Below are 14,906 nucleotides of genomic sequence, written 5' to 3'. Positions count from 1 at the left end.
CTCCCTGATCCAGAGGCCAGTTTTTCACTGTCCCCATCCTCAGCATAGTTCAAAGTGGCTTTTGGCTGCTCTGAACAACACCGGCTTGTCATAATCCCCAAGGGTCTGTTATGCCAGCTGGGGATCACCCAAGTACAGTGTTCATAGAATCATAGAATATCAGGGTTGGAAGGGACCTCAGGAGGTCATCTAGTCCAACCCCCTGCTCAAAAGCAGGACCCATACCCAATTAAATCATCCCAGCCAGGGCTTTGTCAAGCCTGACCTTAAAAACTTCTAAGGAAGGAGATTCCACCACCTCCCTAGGCAACGCATTCCAGTGTTTCACCACCCTCCTAGTGAAAAAGTTTTTCCTAATATCCAACCTAAACCTCCCCAACTGCAACTTGAGACCATTACTCCTTGTCCTGTCATCTTCTACCACTGAGAATAGTCTAGAACCATCCTCTCTGGAACTACCTCTCAGGTAGTTGAAAGCAGCTATCAAATCCCCCCTCATTCTTCTCTTCTGCAGACTAAACAATCCCAGTTCCCTCAGCCTCTCCTCATAACTCATGTGTTCCAGACCCCTAATCTTTTTTGTGGCCCTTCGCTGGACTCTCTCCAATTTATCCACATCCTTCTTGTAGTGTGGGGCCCAAAACTGGACACAGTACTCCAGATGAGGCCTCACCAATGTCGAATAGAGGGGAACGATCACGTCCCTCGATCTGCTCGCTATGCCCCTACTTATACATCCCAAAATGCCATTGGCCTTCTTGGCAACAAGGGCACACTGCTGGCTCATATCCACCTTCTCGTCCACTGTCACCCCTAGGTCCTTTTCCGCAGAATTGCTGCCTAGCCATTCGGTCCCTAGTCTGTAGCTGTGCATTGGGTTCTTCCGTCCTAAGTGCAGGACCCTGCACTTATCCTTATTGAACCTCATCAGATTTCTTTTGGCCCAATCCTCCAATTTGTCTAGGTCCCTCTGTATCCTATCCCTGCCCTCCAGCGTATCTACCACTCCTCCCAGTTTAGTATCATCCGCAAATTTGCTGAGAGTGCAATCCACACCATTCTCCAGATCATTTATGAAGATATTGAACAAAACCGGTCCCAGGACCGACCCCTGGGGAACTCCACTTGACACCGGCTGCCAACTAGACATGTTCAGCAATGCCTCCTAACACCTCTTATGCCGATCAGGGCTGGGAGTGAGTGGCACAGGGCTGGGATAGGGCAATTAAAGAAGCTTCCTGATCTCTTTGTATCACCAGACTGTATGAACTGAGCCACCATGCTGCCTCAGATATATGTACATAGACACATCTTTAATACCCAAAAATGAATGAACAAACCCCCAGTGGATCCTCTGCAATCACTATCAGAACCCTAAAGACCCCCTCTGTCCTTTTCATCTTCATGGCTTATGTTGTAGCCACCTTTCAGGGTGAGGAGAAAATGGGGTGCGCTTCAGAGTTTGTCAAAGCCTCTCCTAAACTGGGAGGAGTAGGGCGCAGAAGAACAATGCATTCACTTCCCTCAAAGAAGGGGAATGCACAGTCCCTGAAGCACTTCCAGCTCCAGTTCCACTTTTTCCATTTGGCAGTGATGTTTCATGTCCATGAAGCTGGCCCACAGTCACTTGTACTGACATTGTCTCTATTAGTACAACTTAACCAGTATTTAGCTTACAAGGATCTTTCCCATCAAAAGGTAGTGAAAGAAAAACAGCCCTTAGAGAAAGGTCCTATGAACTGCAATAGAGATGAAACTTTTAGGGTACTATAAAAATAATCCTAAAATCTTATAGAGTTTAATGGAGAATGATGCCTGTTTCTCTTTTGCAGCTAGACAATAGAATGCTAGGACAGAAGTTATCATTCTCTATTACATTCTACAGAATAGTTTTAAAAAATCTGCAGGGAAATTATCTACTATATTCTGTTAAACTCTTCCATGTGGGAGGTAACAGTGAATTTTCAAGCTGGCCCTTAGAAATACATCATGTTGTTACTTCACTGAGAGTCTACTGTTTTCTGGATTTGGAAAGAGACTCAAGCCACTGAATGAGTCTATGTTAGACAATGCCTTAGTGTGCACTGAAGGTACCTAGCAACATTCAGACTGCCCTTTTAAACATGCAGTCAATAGCATGACTTCATTGAGAGACGTACCAATATAAAGGAAAAACTAGAAATGGAAGAAGTATTTTTTTTTTAATAACTGTGAAAGGAACTGTACATTTCGGACCTGGTAAAAAATGTGAAAACTCCTTTCTCCAGGATTCCTCATTACCACCCGAGACTTTTCCAGGAGAAAGTTGGAGATCTTTCCACCATCAGGCTCCCCACCTGGGCTAAACTGGATTTCAAAGTATTTCCCCTGTAACAAATAATTAGAGAGGTTTTTGAATGATTAATAAAAACTAAGCTTAAAGCAGAGGCCTGTTGCAGTATAACTCAAGGAAACTAACTAGAATATGTATTCTGTATTACTTCAAGGTTAAATTAGGCCTGGACTCTTAAGAAACAATTACTTTCTTCCCCACTTTTCCATGTCCAGTTACCTAATTCTAAACCCAACATAATAATTCTGTAGTGCTTTAGAACAAAGATGTACACTAACCCATATGTAAGGACTAACTGGGGGACTTCTTTCCTCTGCCTTATTTGGTAGGTGTAAATTAGGCAGATTGCAGAAATGAAACACTGATGGCTAAATTTACTACTGATGTATGTGGGAACTACTCCAGTGTTGTAGATTTACAACCCCTTAAACCAATGGTTAATACAGCCTTCTGTTTCCAGGTGATGTATATCAATGATCCTTTTATCTTGGTGGACTGAGGAACCGCATTCACAACCCACGTCAACTTCAAAATATACCCTTACTTCTATTTTGTGAAGGGGATGACTAAGGGGAGCAAAAGGGGAAGAAGTTTGTCAAGCAAGGCACACTGCTAATACAGGTAGTCACAGACGAGGAAATACATTGGAAAACAATAAGGATATCTACAGTTTTGAATTTTTTTTCCCCCTTGCATGATGCATCAGATAACCTAGTTGTATATTTTAGTTCACTTGATATCTGAATGTCTGTGAAGACATTTATATTTTATTATATCCAGTATGTTTTCAACAAGGGTCTAAAATCTGAAAAGCACGGTTCAAATTTCATGCTGGTATAAAAGGATAAAACTCCATTTTAATTAAATAGAGCTGTGCCCATTTACACAAGCAGGGTATTTGGTCCCAAATATGTACTGTAACGTTGTCCCATTCTCTCTTCACTATATTTTATAAATACATGAAAAGAAAAGGAGTACTTGTGGCACCTTAGAGACTAACCAATTTATTGGTTAGTCTCTAAGGTGCCACAAGTATGCTCTAATAAATTGGTTAGTCTCTAAGGTGCCACAAGTACTCCTTTTCTTTTTGCGAATACAGACTAACACGGCTGTTACTCTGAAACCTATAAATACATGGTGATTCTTCCAAATTAAATGTTGTAAGGGCTACGTTAGTTAAAACGGAACTTAGGGTACAATATCAGGCCATTATTCTGCATATGTAGTGTTAGTTCCCATTACTATGTATAACATTTATAATCAAGTGCTGAAAACAATTCCTTATTGCTTTTTGGAAAGATGAATAACCTTCATGCTCAACAGTGAAGCCTAGCAATTGTTCCATCCCATTAAAAAAAAATCACAGCTAATTATTACACGGGTTGGAAAATAGATATGCTCATACCTTCCAGTTCAGTGCAGATTAGGCCCCAGTTAGGTTGATAGTTGTCTTGTTTACACATCACACTGTTTACAAATAGCTTTGCCCAAACCATAATAGAAACAAACATTTGCAATAACATCTAGGAGACCTTGAAATGTGTGCCTCTCCGTTTATATGAAAACCAGCATTTTCCTTCACAAAGATGCCAAAATCAAACTCACACGTTAGGAGCAAAAGCAATCTTTTGCGGAGAGGAACTTACAAATCTGCTGGAGTTATTGTTCCGTACAGTCTTCGCATTCCCAAAGGCTTCCAGTAAAGGGTTTGACTGCAGAATAATGTCCTTCACATGCTGTAATTTAAAAAAAAAAAAAATCTGCTTTGGGATCTTTATCAAGGTCTTGGAGCATTCATATGAAATCATGATTTGTAAACTTGATATATATAAGGAGCAAGGATGCCTGTCTCTACAAGCAGGCTTTAGAATATCCTCTTGGCCAGGTGAGGGGGAATCTGCCAATATGTCTGCAGAATGCAAGTTTTTTTTTTTTAAATTCAGTTTCTAGTTCTTATAATTGTGAAGAAAATCATCCAAACTTAAACAGAAAGTAAACTGATGCAGTCATCTTCCTGAACTTGCAGATAGCTATAAGTAGCAACACTGGCTATGCCAAGAAGGAGCACAATGAAACTGACCTGTTTCTTGACAGTTTCATTGCTGCTCACAGGGTTGGAAGCAGAGGCAGACTCTGGTCAAGGATAAAGTAACAGAGACTTTTTCTCTCACACTCTTGCAGCAGCTAGGAAGATGGGGGGATGGACGAGAATACAGGAGGAAGAAAAGCAAAGTGGTGCAGATCCCCACCCCTTAGTATCAGTAAGCCACTACCACTGGCCTTGGTGGTAGAATTCTCCTACCCCTGAATTGGTAGAGTTTCTCCCCTTGTTAGTAGGTGGCTTGCAATTTTTAAAACCCTGTTTCTAGGGAACATTAAAACAATAACAAATATCCATGTAGAACAGTTCACAGATGGCTGAGTGATTTACTGGAGTGGAAGCGGGATCAGAGAGAAATGGGTTAGTTTTATCCTGGAACACTGGGAGGAGGCTACCAAACTTGATGGACTAATGGTTTGGATCCTGTATGGTGAACCCTATGTTCCTTTGTTTCACTAAGTACATTTTATCTGAGAAACTTTATTTTTCTGGATCATGGCTAGATTGAGTTGGACAAAAAACCTTGAGGATCATATTTTAACCTGAGCAACTGCATATAAATCTACATTAAATCAACAGAGTTACTCCAAGTTTATACCAAGTGCATCTGGCGGCACAATCTGGCCCAAGGTTGCAACATTTCTGGCCACATTTTATCCTCTTTGCCTTTAACTTCCCTTCTAAATAAGACCTACTGTCCAAACAAGAAGTATAATGAAACAAGTAGAGAAGGAAACTGGAATCTTGAGGACAATGACAAATGGAATAAAATGGAAGAAGGTAGAGAATTTGGAAAATGTAGGGCTTCAAAAGCAGATTCAGAACTCTGCTGAATAATTAAAAATTGAAACAAAATACATAGGATATGTTTGGATAGTGAAAAGTATCTGGTGATCAGGATGGGGAACAATAATTATTTTAACACTATACACATCATCACTCGGTTTCAAAGTATTTATGTCCTGTTTATGAAATAACTGCTTACTAATTAAACCTATAACCTTGGAGCCCAATCTTGCAATTCCTTAAAACAAACAAAACTTGTCAAGACAATGGGAGTTTTGCCTGCATACGGAATGGTAGCTCAAGACCACAGATGGGCTAATGGTTAGCTCTGTGAGAGCTTCGAATCAGACAGCAAGGAGAAAAGTGCTGGGAGCAGGCCATGAGGAAGTCACTGGATTCTCACTTACCCAGATTCAATTATCATAAAACTCAGCCTAGCAGGTGTAGAGCGGCATCAGCCCATAGTTTGAAGCATTGGCTGTGGAAGGGCCATTTGCTTTAATGGGAGTAGGATCAGGGTGTTAGTTTCTTGCTCAAAATTAGTGTATATTCAGGTTTGTGTAGAGAGGATTGAATTTCACACAAAAATAATACACTACTCAAGAAAATGTATCAGTTTAATCAGCTCTGTCTTGTAACTACTGAGTTTATTTTGCATCTTGTAGGAAGAGCTGGGATTTACTTAAAATAACTGAAACAATTATTTATAATTTGATTAAGTCCACTCCAAAAATAACACAATGCATATTTTCCCTTTGCTATTGAATGACTGTGCAATGTTCCCTGTATCATTGTCTCCACAAACAAAACAGGAAGAACATAATCATCATCAGAGCTTGTACTAAGGCCAATGTATTATGGTAAGCAGAAAAAAAAAGCACACTGGTAAAGGGTAGCCACTACATACCAAGAATAGTTGTCTGTCAATCAGCCGATGATCTCATAGAACTCCATTAGTGGAATTTTATGGATAATTTACTGCATTAGCTTTAGTTAAAATGCTTGTGTAGATAGTGCAGACAGTAGTTTCAGAATTATTAACAAGCAACTATTCACCAATCTAGCTAGCTCCCAGAAATTACATTTCCTACTAGATAATTTGTTTAAAATTATGTTTAATAAAGGTCCTTCTCTTTTCCCTCTAATGTGTGAACACAAATCCATGATTTAATGGGAGATATGAACCACTGAGACAGTTCAATTCTCTCTGGATCTGAAAGGTCTAGTAAAAATTCATATTTGACGTTGTAGAAAAAGCAGATTTTCTGAGGTGTTGTTAAATAATGTTTGGTTGCTATAAATTAAACTCTTCTCCCTACAGCTTGAGGTCACAAATTCCCTTAAAAACGTTTTTCCCCAAAATCTTTAACCTTTGAATAATTCAGTATCAACACTGAAGCTGTTCCACAGGGGTCTGTTCAGACTAGTAGGTTTTCATCTTATGGACTCCCCATCCACAGGTGGAGGACCAGCAGATCTGTGCAGGGGTGAATCCCTGGCCCCAATTCATCCGTCCCCTACAGAGTACAATTCATGGATACCTGAACTCTGGAAGACCCATTTGTGCAGTAGAGCCACACCAGTTTCTATGCTAGGGGATCTATGTTGGCTGTACATGTGTGCTCAGCCATTTACCTCGTAAGTGTTATCTCTTGCATTGTGGCTATACAGTAAGATTTGACATGGTTTCTTTACAGCAACATTACACTATATCAACTCACCTGTACCTTGGGGCCACCTCCTGATATTTTAGAGATGTAACTCATGATATATTTAGCAGCTACAGTCTTTCCAGCACCGCTTTCACCGCTAGGAAGAGAGGAACACAAAGACACATCTGTTAAGTTGTTCAGACCGGAAAACAACATGGAACTTGATAAAATGTGTGATACTGCCATGCTCAGCAGCACTAAAACTGTGTAGATAGAGAGGTTACCCCAAAATAAAAGTCTGATAGTTAGACCTTCATGATATAGTTTTCTAAGGAAACACTGAGGAAAACGTAACTAAAAGAAGAAAGATAAATTATCTTTCCTACCAAAAGGTTTTCCAACACAGGCCCAAATTCTACACTCTGATACACTAATTCAGGAACAACTCTAGTGAAGACAAGTATAAATACAGAGTAACTCAGGTTTCCACTGGAGTTGTTTGAGATTTACCTTGTTTAACCAAGAACAGCTACCAAATAATAAATATGCCCCAAATTTAAATCAGGTGATTTAACAGCATATAGAATATGACATATAACATTCTAACGTGATACTTCTGGGGCATGTTTGTCACTGAATGACATAGAATAAATAATGTTACACACACACACACACAAAATCTCCACCAAACATATAAAAAGAGGAAGTATTAAAACAAAGAAAATAATATACTTAAGCTGAAATTTTTCAAGGGGCTAAGAACCCAATTCCCATTGGATTTTTAGTGGGATTTGTGTGCCTAATTCCCTTAGGTTTCCTTGAAAATCCCAGCCTTATGTTTTAAGGCAAGCCATCTGCCTAGATTCCACAAGAGTCTTTTCTTTTTTTTTTAGGCGTTCCTAAATGAAATAGTCATTCAGGATGTGATTAATAATGACTCACTGAGCACTATCTTCCTGGTCTTATGCCTCTTGACACAGGCTACGAGAAGGCTTAATACTCCACTCTAACTTTTCACAATTCCTTCCTCCCTTCCTTTAAAATATTTCACTTCAGTGGTGACATTAGGATACATCTTGCAACAGACTAGGAGTCCCTTTCATCTACTGCTAGCTTTTGGACAAAGATCACAGGACCTCTCATGGGGGGGGGGAAAAAAGGTTCTGTGTTGAACTGGAATGGGTTAAGATGATACTACATACGGGGCATGATTCTGATCTCGCACTTGAAAATTGTGATTTCAATGGAATTAGTCATAATTTACATTGATGTTGGTGCAAGTCACATCAGTCCTCATATTTAGCACAGTTAACCCATCTTACACCACTTTTGATGAGACAAATCAGGTCTCATCCAGATGGTGGTGAGAGGGCACAGTATTGTATTTTGAAATCGTTTGTCCTCATGCATAAAAGTCTGAGGGATCCTCAAGTCTCTGAACAAATTCAACATGTTTTGATACCATGGGTCAGACTATGCACAGTTGTGCCTGGGTGTGGACCAAATGCATGCCCTGCTCAAGTCCTGCCCCATATTTCCCAGGATAACCTCCGCTTGTGTTGGAAAGGGGAATGGATTTGCCAGTTGATGCCAATGTGTAACTCTCCATTAGCATCAACGATGGTCAAATTCCCAATAGGTTCAGTTCTGATAAGCGCTCAGAAGTTCAGATGCTTATCCAGACATCCTGGGTCTGTAAAACCAGACTGAAATTCTCACAAGGTACCTCATCCTTTGGGCTTCCAGTCAATGTAAAAATATTGTGAGAAGAGCCATCAGAAATGTCACCACGTTGGCTTCTCATCCTGATAACAACTAGGAAGCACAGATCAAATATTATCATTTTTTAAAAAGCTGAATAGTTTTTGAACCTCTCAACAATTTTTTTTCTGAATTCAGTTTGAGTTCTGGGTGAAGGCTTGAGTCAGTTATTTTATTATTTGAACCACTTCACCTAACCCTAATCAGCATGAAGAAGAGAATGCAGCCATTTGGCTTTATCCTCTGGAAAAATCTGAAGTACAGCTACATTCACTACAGCAGGGAGAGTAATCTCTGCATTTAGAAGTCCACATCAACAGAACGTCTGAAAGCTAAAAATAGAAAAAGTGCAGTTCTTCACAGCAAAGTCTGGCCAGAGTGGATACTCAATTTTAAAAGCAGGAAGGATAAATCCATCTAACCTGAATCAGATACCTGGGCTAGTGTATAAAGCAAATATAAAAAGAAACTAAAAGTTAAAATTGAAGTGAACAGCACTGATTTATATTTTCCTTTTCCAATTTCCTATTGGAGAGAGTAGTAACAGATTTTGATAGGATTCTACTAAATATTTCTAATGTGAAGCAAACTTTTGAGAGAACTGGTACACAGAAACTCAAGGTAACACTAGTAAAATCTAGGAATAAACTTCATGTCTATAATATGGTATTCATATCCTCACACCATTTCAAAGCACAGTCACAAGCAATCCGAATTATGTAATTGGAGCATCGGCGGCTTCTAGTGATACCAGTTTCCAAACTGCTCAAACATTGGTTAAACATCTCTTAAAACATTTTGGTGCATTAACGTGAAGCAGTAAACCTTGAAATGTTTCCTCCTATTCTGTGGGCCCAATTTGTGCTGATACAAGAGTCAGGTCCTTTCCCGACCCACCAAATGCTTTGCATTGCTCCGTCAGTGCAGAACAGCCAGTAGCCAGAATAACCGGCTATCAGGATTTAGAGATATAAAGAATCTTTCCTTCATGCCTCTGACACCACTTCCCCTGCCAGTTTTAGGGATGTGTTGTGGCGAGAGACGAGTGACCAGTTTCCATCTGTCAGAATAGCTCTTAAGGACCATTGTTGCTGGGTGAAACTTACAGAAACCCTGATGCTATAATTGAGATCAGGATTTGAGCAAATGGAAGCTCTTCTTTGGTATGGAGTGCCGGACTGGGCTCAAAGTCACTTTTCAGCATCAGGATTGCCATTGGCAGTAGGCTAACAGCTGTCTTTCATCATGCGAGCCTCCATTTTGCTGGGTTGCACAAAATGGGTTCAGCTCGCTTTTAAGTTTGACCTGAGTGAAGTTTCAGCATTTTCTTCCCTGCAACTGTCTGACTGTGGAGACTAAAATGATTAAACACCCAGAAATAGATTGAAGGAGTTTGGAAAAACAGATGAATGATGATCCTGCAAGTCTAAAATAAATCTGCAAACATATTATAGGAGCAGGGATGGGGTCTGTCCTTTTTTCTCTCTTTGTGTAGTACCTAGCACATTGTGGGAGCTATAGGAAACAAATATCAATGGACACAAATTCATCTCTGGTTTAACTCCCATTAGGTCAGTGCAGTTCCACTAGGGATGAATTTTGCCCATTGTGAGAATATTCTCTCTCTCTTAGGGTTTTATATTAGCACCCATCACCATGGTGTCTGAGTGTGCCCATGTTAAACAGCTTAGCAAAGCTAGATCCCTAGTGGACTTAATGAAATCTTCTGCTCTGGCTTTTTCTTAGATTAAAGAAAACTTTGGGTTTTTTTTCTTTAAACATGGGAATATTCTGATTATGGTAGAAAAACTTTATCAAAGAGGGAAGTTTTTGCAATGTGACGTAAAGTTTAGTTATTTATTTCTGTAATGCAGGCATTTCTATAGTGCTGTCTGTTTTCTCCAGTAACAGCTGACCCTGTTTGGATACTGTTTTTACCTAGTTAGGAGATTATAGGGAGTCACACCTCTCAACCTACCAGGGTTCTAGTGTGGGACCACAATGTATGACAAATATTCAAAATGAGGGATACACAAAAAATTATTCAAACTGCTTTGTAACCTCAATTACATGATTCCTTATTTCTGATATAAGCAAACCTCAACAATAAGAATGAGGAGGCTCCAAATTTGTGTGGAGCACAGGTAATTTCAGGACTAAAATGAGGGACATTGGTGGAAATTGCAGGGAGAAAGAAAGCAGTATGTATGGATCCGCTATATTTTAAAAGTATGGAGACATGAGAAGAATTAAAACAGTTCCCTACAGGATCATAGAATCATAGAACTGGAAGGGACTTCGAGAGGTCATCTAGTCCAGTTGCCTGCACTCAAGGCAGGACTAAGCATTATCTAGACCAGGGGTGGGCAAACTTTTTGGTCCGAGGGCCACTTCTGGGTGGGAAAACTGCATGCAGGGCCGGGGCAAGGCGCTGGGGTGTGGGAGGGAGTGAGGGGTGTGGAACGGGATGCGGTGTGCAGGAAGGGGCCCAGGTCAAGGGGTTGGGGTAGAGGAGGGGTGTGAGGTGCAGCAGGGGGCTCAGGGAAGGGGGTTGGGGTGCAGGAGGGGTGCAGCAGGGGGCTCAGGGCAGGGAGTTGAGGTGCAGGAGGGATGTGGGGTGCAGCAAGGGGCTCAAGGCAGGGAGTTGGAGTGTGGGGTGCAAGAGGGGTTCAGGCTCTGGCTTGGCACCGCTTACCTGGAGCAGCTCCGGGGTGGCAGTGGCATGCACTGGGGCCAGGGCAAGCTCCCTGCTTGCCTGCCCTGGTCCCGTGCCATGCCGCTCCCAGAAGCGGCCGGCACCACATCCCTGTGGCCCCAGAGGAGGGAGGGGGGCAGAGAGCTCCGCGTGCTTTTCTTGCCTGTGGGTACCTCCACCGAAGCTCCCATTGGCCACGGTTCCCCATTCCCGGCCAATGGGAGTTTCGGGGGAGGTACCCACAGGCAAGAGCAGCGCAAGAGCCCCCTCCCCCAGGGGATGCAGGGAAGTGGTGCCAGCCGCTTCTGGGAACTGTTTCAATTCTTCTCTGAAGGTCCAGATCCAGCCCGTGGGCCATAGTTTGCCCATTCCTGATCTAGATCATCCCTGACAGGTGTTTGTCCAACCTGCTCTTAAAAATTCACAATGATAGAGATTCTACAACCTTCCTAGGAATTTATTCCAGTGCTTAACCACTCTGACAGTTAGGAATTTTTTCCTAATGTTCAACCTAAACCACCCTTGCTGCAATTTAAGCCCATTGCTTCTTGTCCTATCCTCAGAGGTTAGGAAGAACAATTTTTCTCCCTCCCCCTTGTAATAACCTTTTATGTACTTGAAAACTGTTATCATACCCCTCTCAGTCTTCTCTTCTCCAGACTAAACAAACCCATTTTTTTCAATCTTCCCGCATAGCTCATGTTTTCTAGACTTTTAATCATTTTTCTTGCTCTTCTCTGGATTGTCTCCAGTTTGTCCATACCTTTCCTGAAATGTGGCGCCCAGAACTGGACACAATACTCCAGTTGAGGCCTAATCAGTGCAGAGTAGAGTGGAAGAATTACTTCTTGTGTCTTGCTTACAATACTCCTGCTAATACATCCCAGAATGATGTTTTGCTTTTTTTTGCAACAGCGTTACACTGTTGACTCATATTTAGCTTTCAGAGTAGCAGCCGTGTTAGTCTGTATTCGCAAAAGACAAGGAGTACTTGTGGCCCCTTAGAGACTAATAAATTTACTTGTGGCACCTTAGAGACTAACAAATTTACTTTGTTAGACTCTGAGGTGCCACAAGTTCTCCTTTTCTTTTGCATATTTAGCTTATGATCCACTATGGCCCCCAGATCCCTTTCCACAGGACTCCTTCCTAGGTAGTCATTTCCCATTTTGTATGTGTGCAACTGAAAGTTCCATGTTACATTATCAATAAGAACTAAGCTGTATATAGGCTCATATTGTATTTCACTCTTCAAAGAGAGTCAAATGAAACAGGAGAGAAAACAAAAAGCCTTTCTAAAGTGGCATTCCAAAATGAAACAGCAATTACACTTTCACTTTTAAAAGATGTCCTCCCTTAGGTAGAATTATGCCTTTGGTATTGTGACCTACTAGAGATGCCATATACTTCCTGCTATGCTCCCTAAGATGCCCTCGTTTCATGTACAGTTTTGCCCATGAGCAACCAATAATTTTCAAGGACATTTCCTGTGTGATATAATAAATAAAGGCCTATATCTAGGTTTGGCAGAGTTCAATTTTTATTTTTTTTATAATTGACAGATAATATCATTGTTTATTTTTAAGCATTTTTTTTATTTTAGTTTTTTCAGCTATTTAAATTTTCAGATGCATGAAATTATGGGGAGTCAGAATTATTTACTGACAGTAGACAGTGGAATTCAAAAAGTTAAAGCTTTAGAAACTGTTAAAACACGAACTGTCAATATCCCATGTCAAAATATATCAACTAAATATCCTTAAATCAACCAATCAGACCTGTTTTTACTATTCGTTCACTAGTCTATTTGTAAAACACTTAACTCAAAAGTCTAAATCACTGCATTTTGATGCTAGTAAGTTCTCAACCAGCATTTTTCTTACTTTGCTTCTCTGTAAATGATGATTATTGATGGAAATATTTTCCATCGGTTTATGCACGTGCAGTGAAATCAATGTTTATTGACATTTATCGATAGAAATCTAACCTTTCCAAGCCTATCTGTATCTAACCACAGCAGCTCAGCATAACAGCTGGAACCTTCAAAAGGAACCACAGGGGGCTAGGTACACAACTCCAATCCAGTGGGATACAGGTGCATACCTCCCAGACAACATTAGCATGCTGTTTAGAACAACCTTCACATGGGGAAACACATAAATGGATCCCTAAAGATCCCTGAGCTTTAGTTTCCCATTTGGGGCATACCTTGCAAGACCATGCTGTAGTAACCTTAAGGGCAAGTTACAGAGAACAGGGGGATAAGAAACACTAAGACAAATAACACCGCATTTAATAAATTTGAACCCATATAAAACAGTGTCATAAATCACTGTAAACAAAAGATTTCCTCACTGTATAACTTATCCCGCCCCCACTCCCTTCTTCAAATGATGTGTGGTTTGTATTATTCATTAAATAGTGGTAGCTATGAATACTAACGTGGAGGAATTTAGTTCCATTTTATTTGTAGTCTCTAGATTTAAGTGATACTTTAAATAATGTGACTTTTGTTTCAAGCCTGCCTTTTCACAGTTTACTTTAGATTTACACATGCACATACTTTTCTAAGTTTTTACAGTTTTATTGATCAGAGACCAGTAAATAGCCAAAATTAATCTAGAGCCACAATATGATGATGGTACATTATTTATATGCTGCAACAACTGTATCTGATGTACTTTGTTTGATAGTATCTTGCCTTCTGCTGAGTAAAACACAAAATTAGTTAAATGCCTCGAGAATTGTAGTAATTCCAGTAAATGATTCACCTAGAGCAGTTTTTCCATGGATACCTATCTGCTTTTTTACTTCTCCAATGATTATAAAATAATACAAGCTCCATTTTCTATCTTAGTCTCTTTATATATCATAGAAGAGCATGTTTCTTAAATTTAGAAAAAAGTGGCTATAATGGCTCAAGTTCATTAGAGAAACAAAAATGACATTTCATTTGAAATAACCTCATGTTACAGTAGGAAATGTTTCCATACATAGCTGTTACAAAAATTGCAAAATATGGTATATATTCTAAAAGAAAAAGGAAGATACCGGATTATGGAAAATAAACTGTAAGTGGCACTGACATAATTCATTTTTAACCTGGAGTTTTTCCTTACTGGAAATCAAGTTCACTTTCTTGATATCTTCCTAATCATTAAAAAATGCTTATTAGGTTTTTAAACAATTTTTTCCAGTAGTAGTTGCTGCTCTGAAAGAGTCAAATTTGCACAACACAGACTCTTAAAACTTCACTGAACTCAGAATAAAGCTAAAAAATTATGTGGAAACTTATCTCCACTTCTTCATCGTTGAGAGGAAGGGTAATTTAGTGATTAAAGTAGGGGATTGGGAGTCAAGACTTCTGACTCCTGTGCCTCCCCGACACTAATTTGTTGTGTTACTTGAGGGAACGCCACTTAGGGAGAGTGGTCACTTTGGATAAGCTATTACCAGCAGGAAAGTGAGTTTGTGTGTGTGGTTTTTGGAGGGGGGTGAGGGAGTGAGAGAACCTGGATTTGTGCAGGAAATGGCCCACCTTGATTATCATACACATTGTGGAGAGAGTGGTCACTTTGG

At 40.3% G+C, this 14,906-nt stretch overlaps 1 protein-coding gene across 2 annotated transcripts in view; it reads right to left on the bottom strand.

Annotated features, from left to right (window-relative positions):
* MYO1E (myosin IE) overlaps positions 1-14,906 on the bottom strand; it is a 141,771-nt gene that overhangs the window by 60,265 nt on the left and 66,600 nt on the right. For both annotated transcript variants that reach the window (XM_073303728.1, XM_073303726.2), the window contains exons 5-7: positions 6,941-7,028; positions 3,979-4,068; positions 2,236-2,367 (exon numbers count right to left, since the gene is read on the bottom strand). In XM_073303728.1, the coding sequence (XP_073159829.1) occupies positions 2,236-2,367; positions 3,979-4,068; positions 6,941-7,028 (310 nt within the window). The remainder of the gene's footprint in view (positions 1-2,235; positions 2,368-3,978; positions 4,069-6,940; positions 7,029-14,906) is intronic.

The sequence above is a fragment of the Lepidochelys kempii genome, chromosome 10, assembly GCF_965140285.1.
Source record: "Lepidochelys kempii isolate rLepKem1 chromosome 10, rLepKem1.hap1, whole genome shotgun sequence".
Lineage (NCBI taxonomy): Eukaryota > Metazoa > Chordata > Testudines > Cheloniidae > Lepidochelys > Lepidochelys kempii.
Note: the sequence above shows the minus strand (reverse complement) of the source record. Positions and strands in the feature narration are given on the sequence as shown.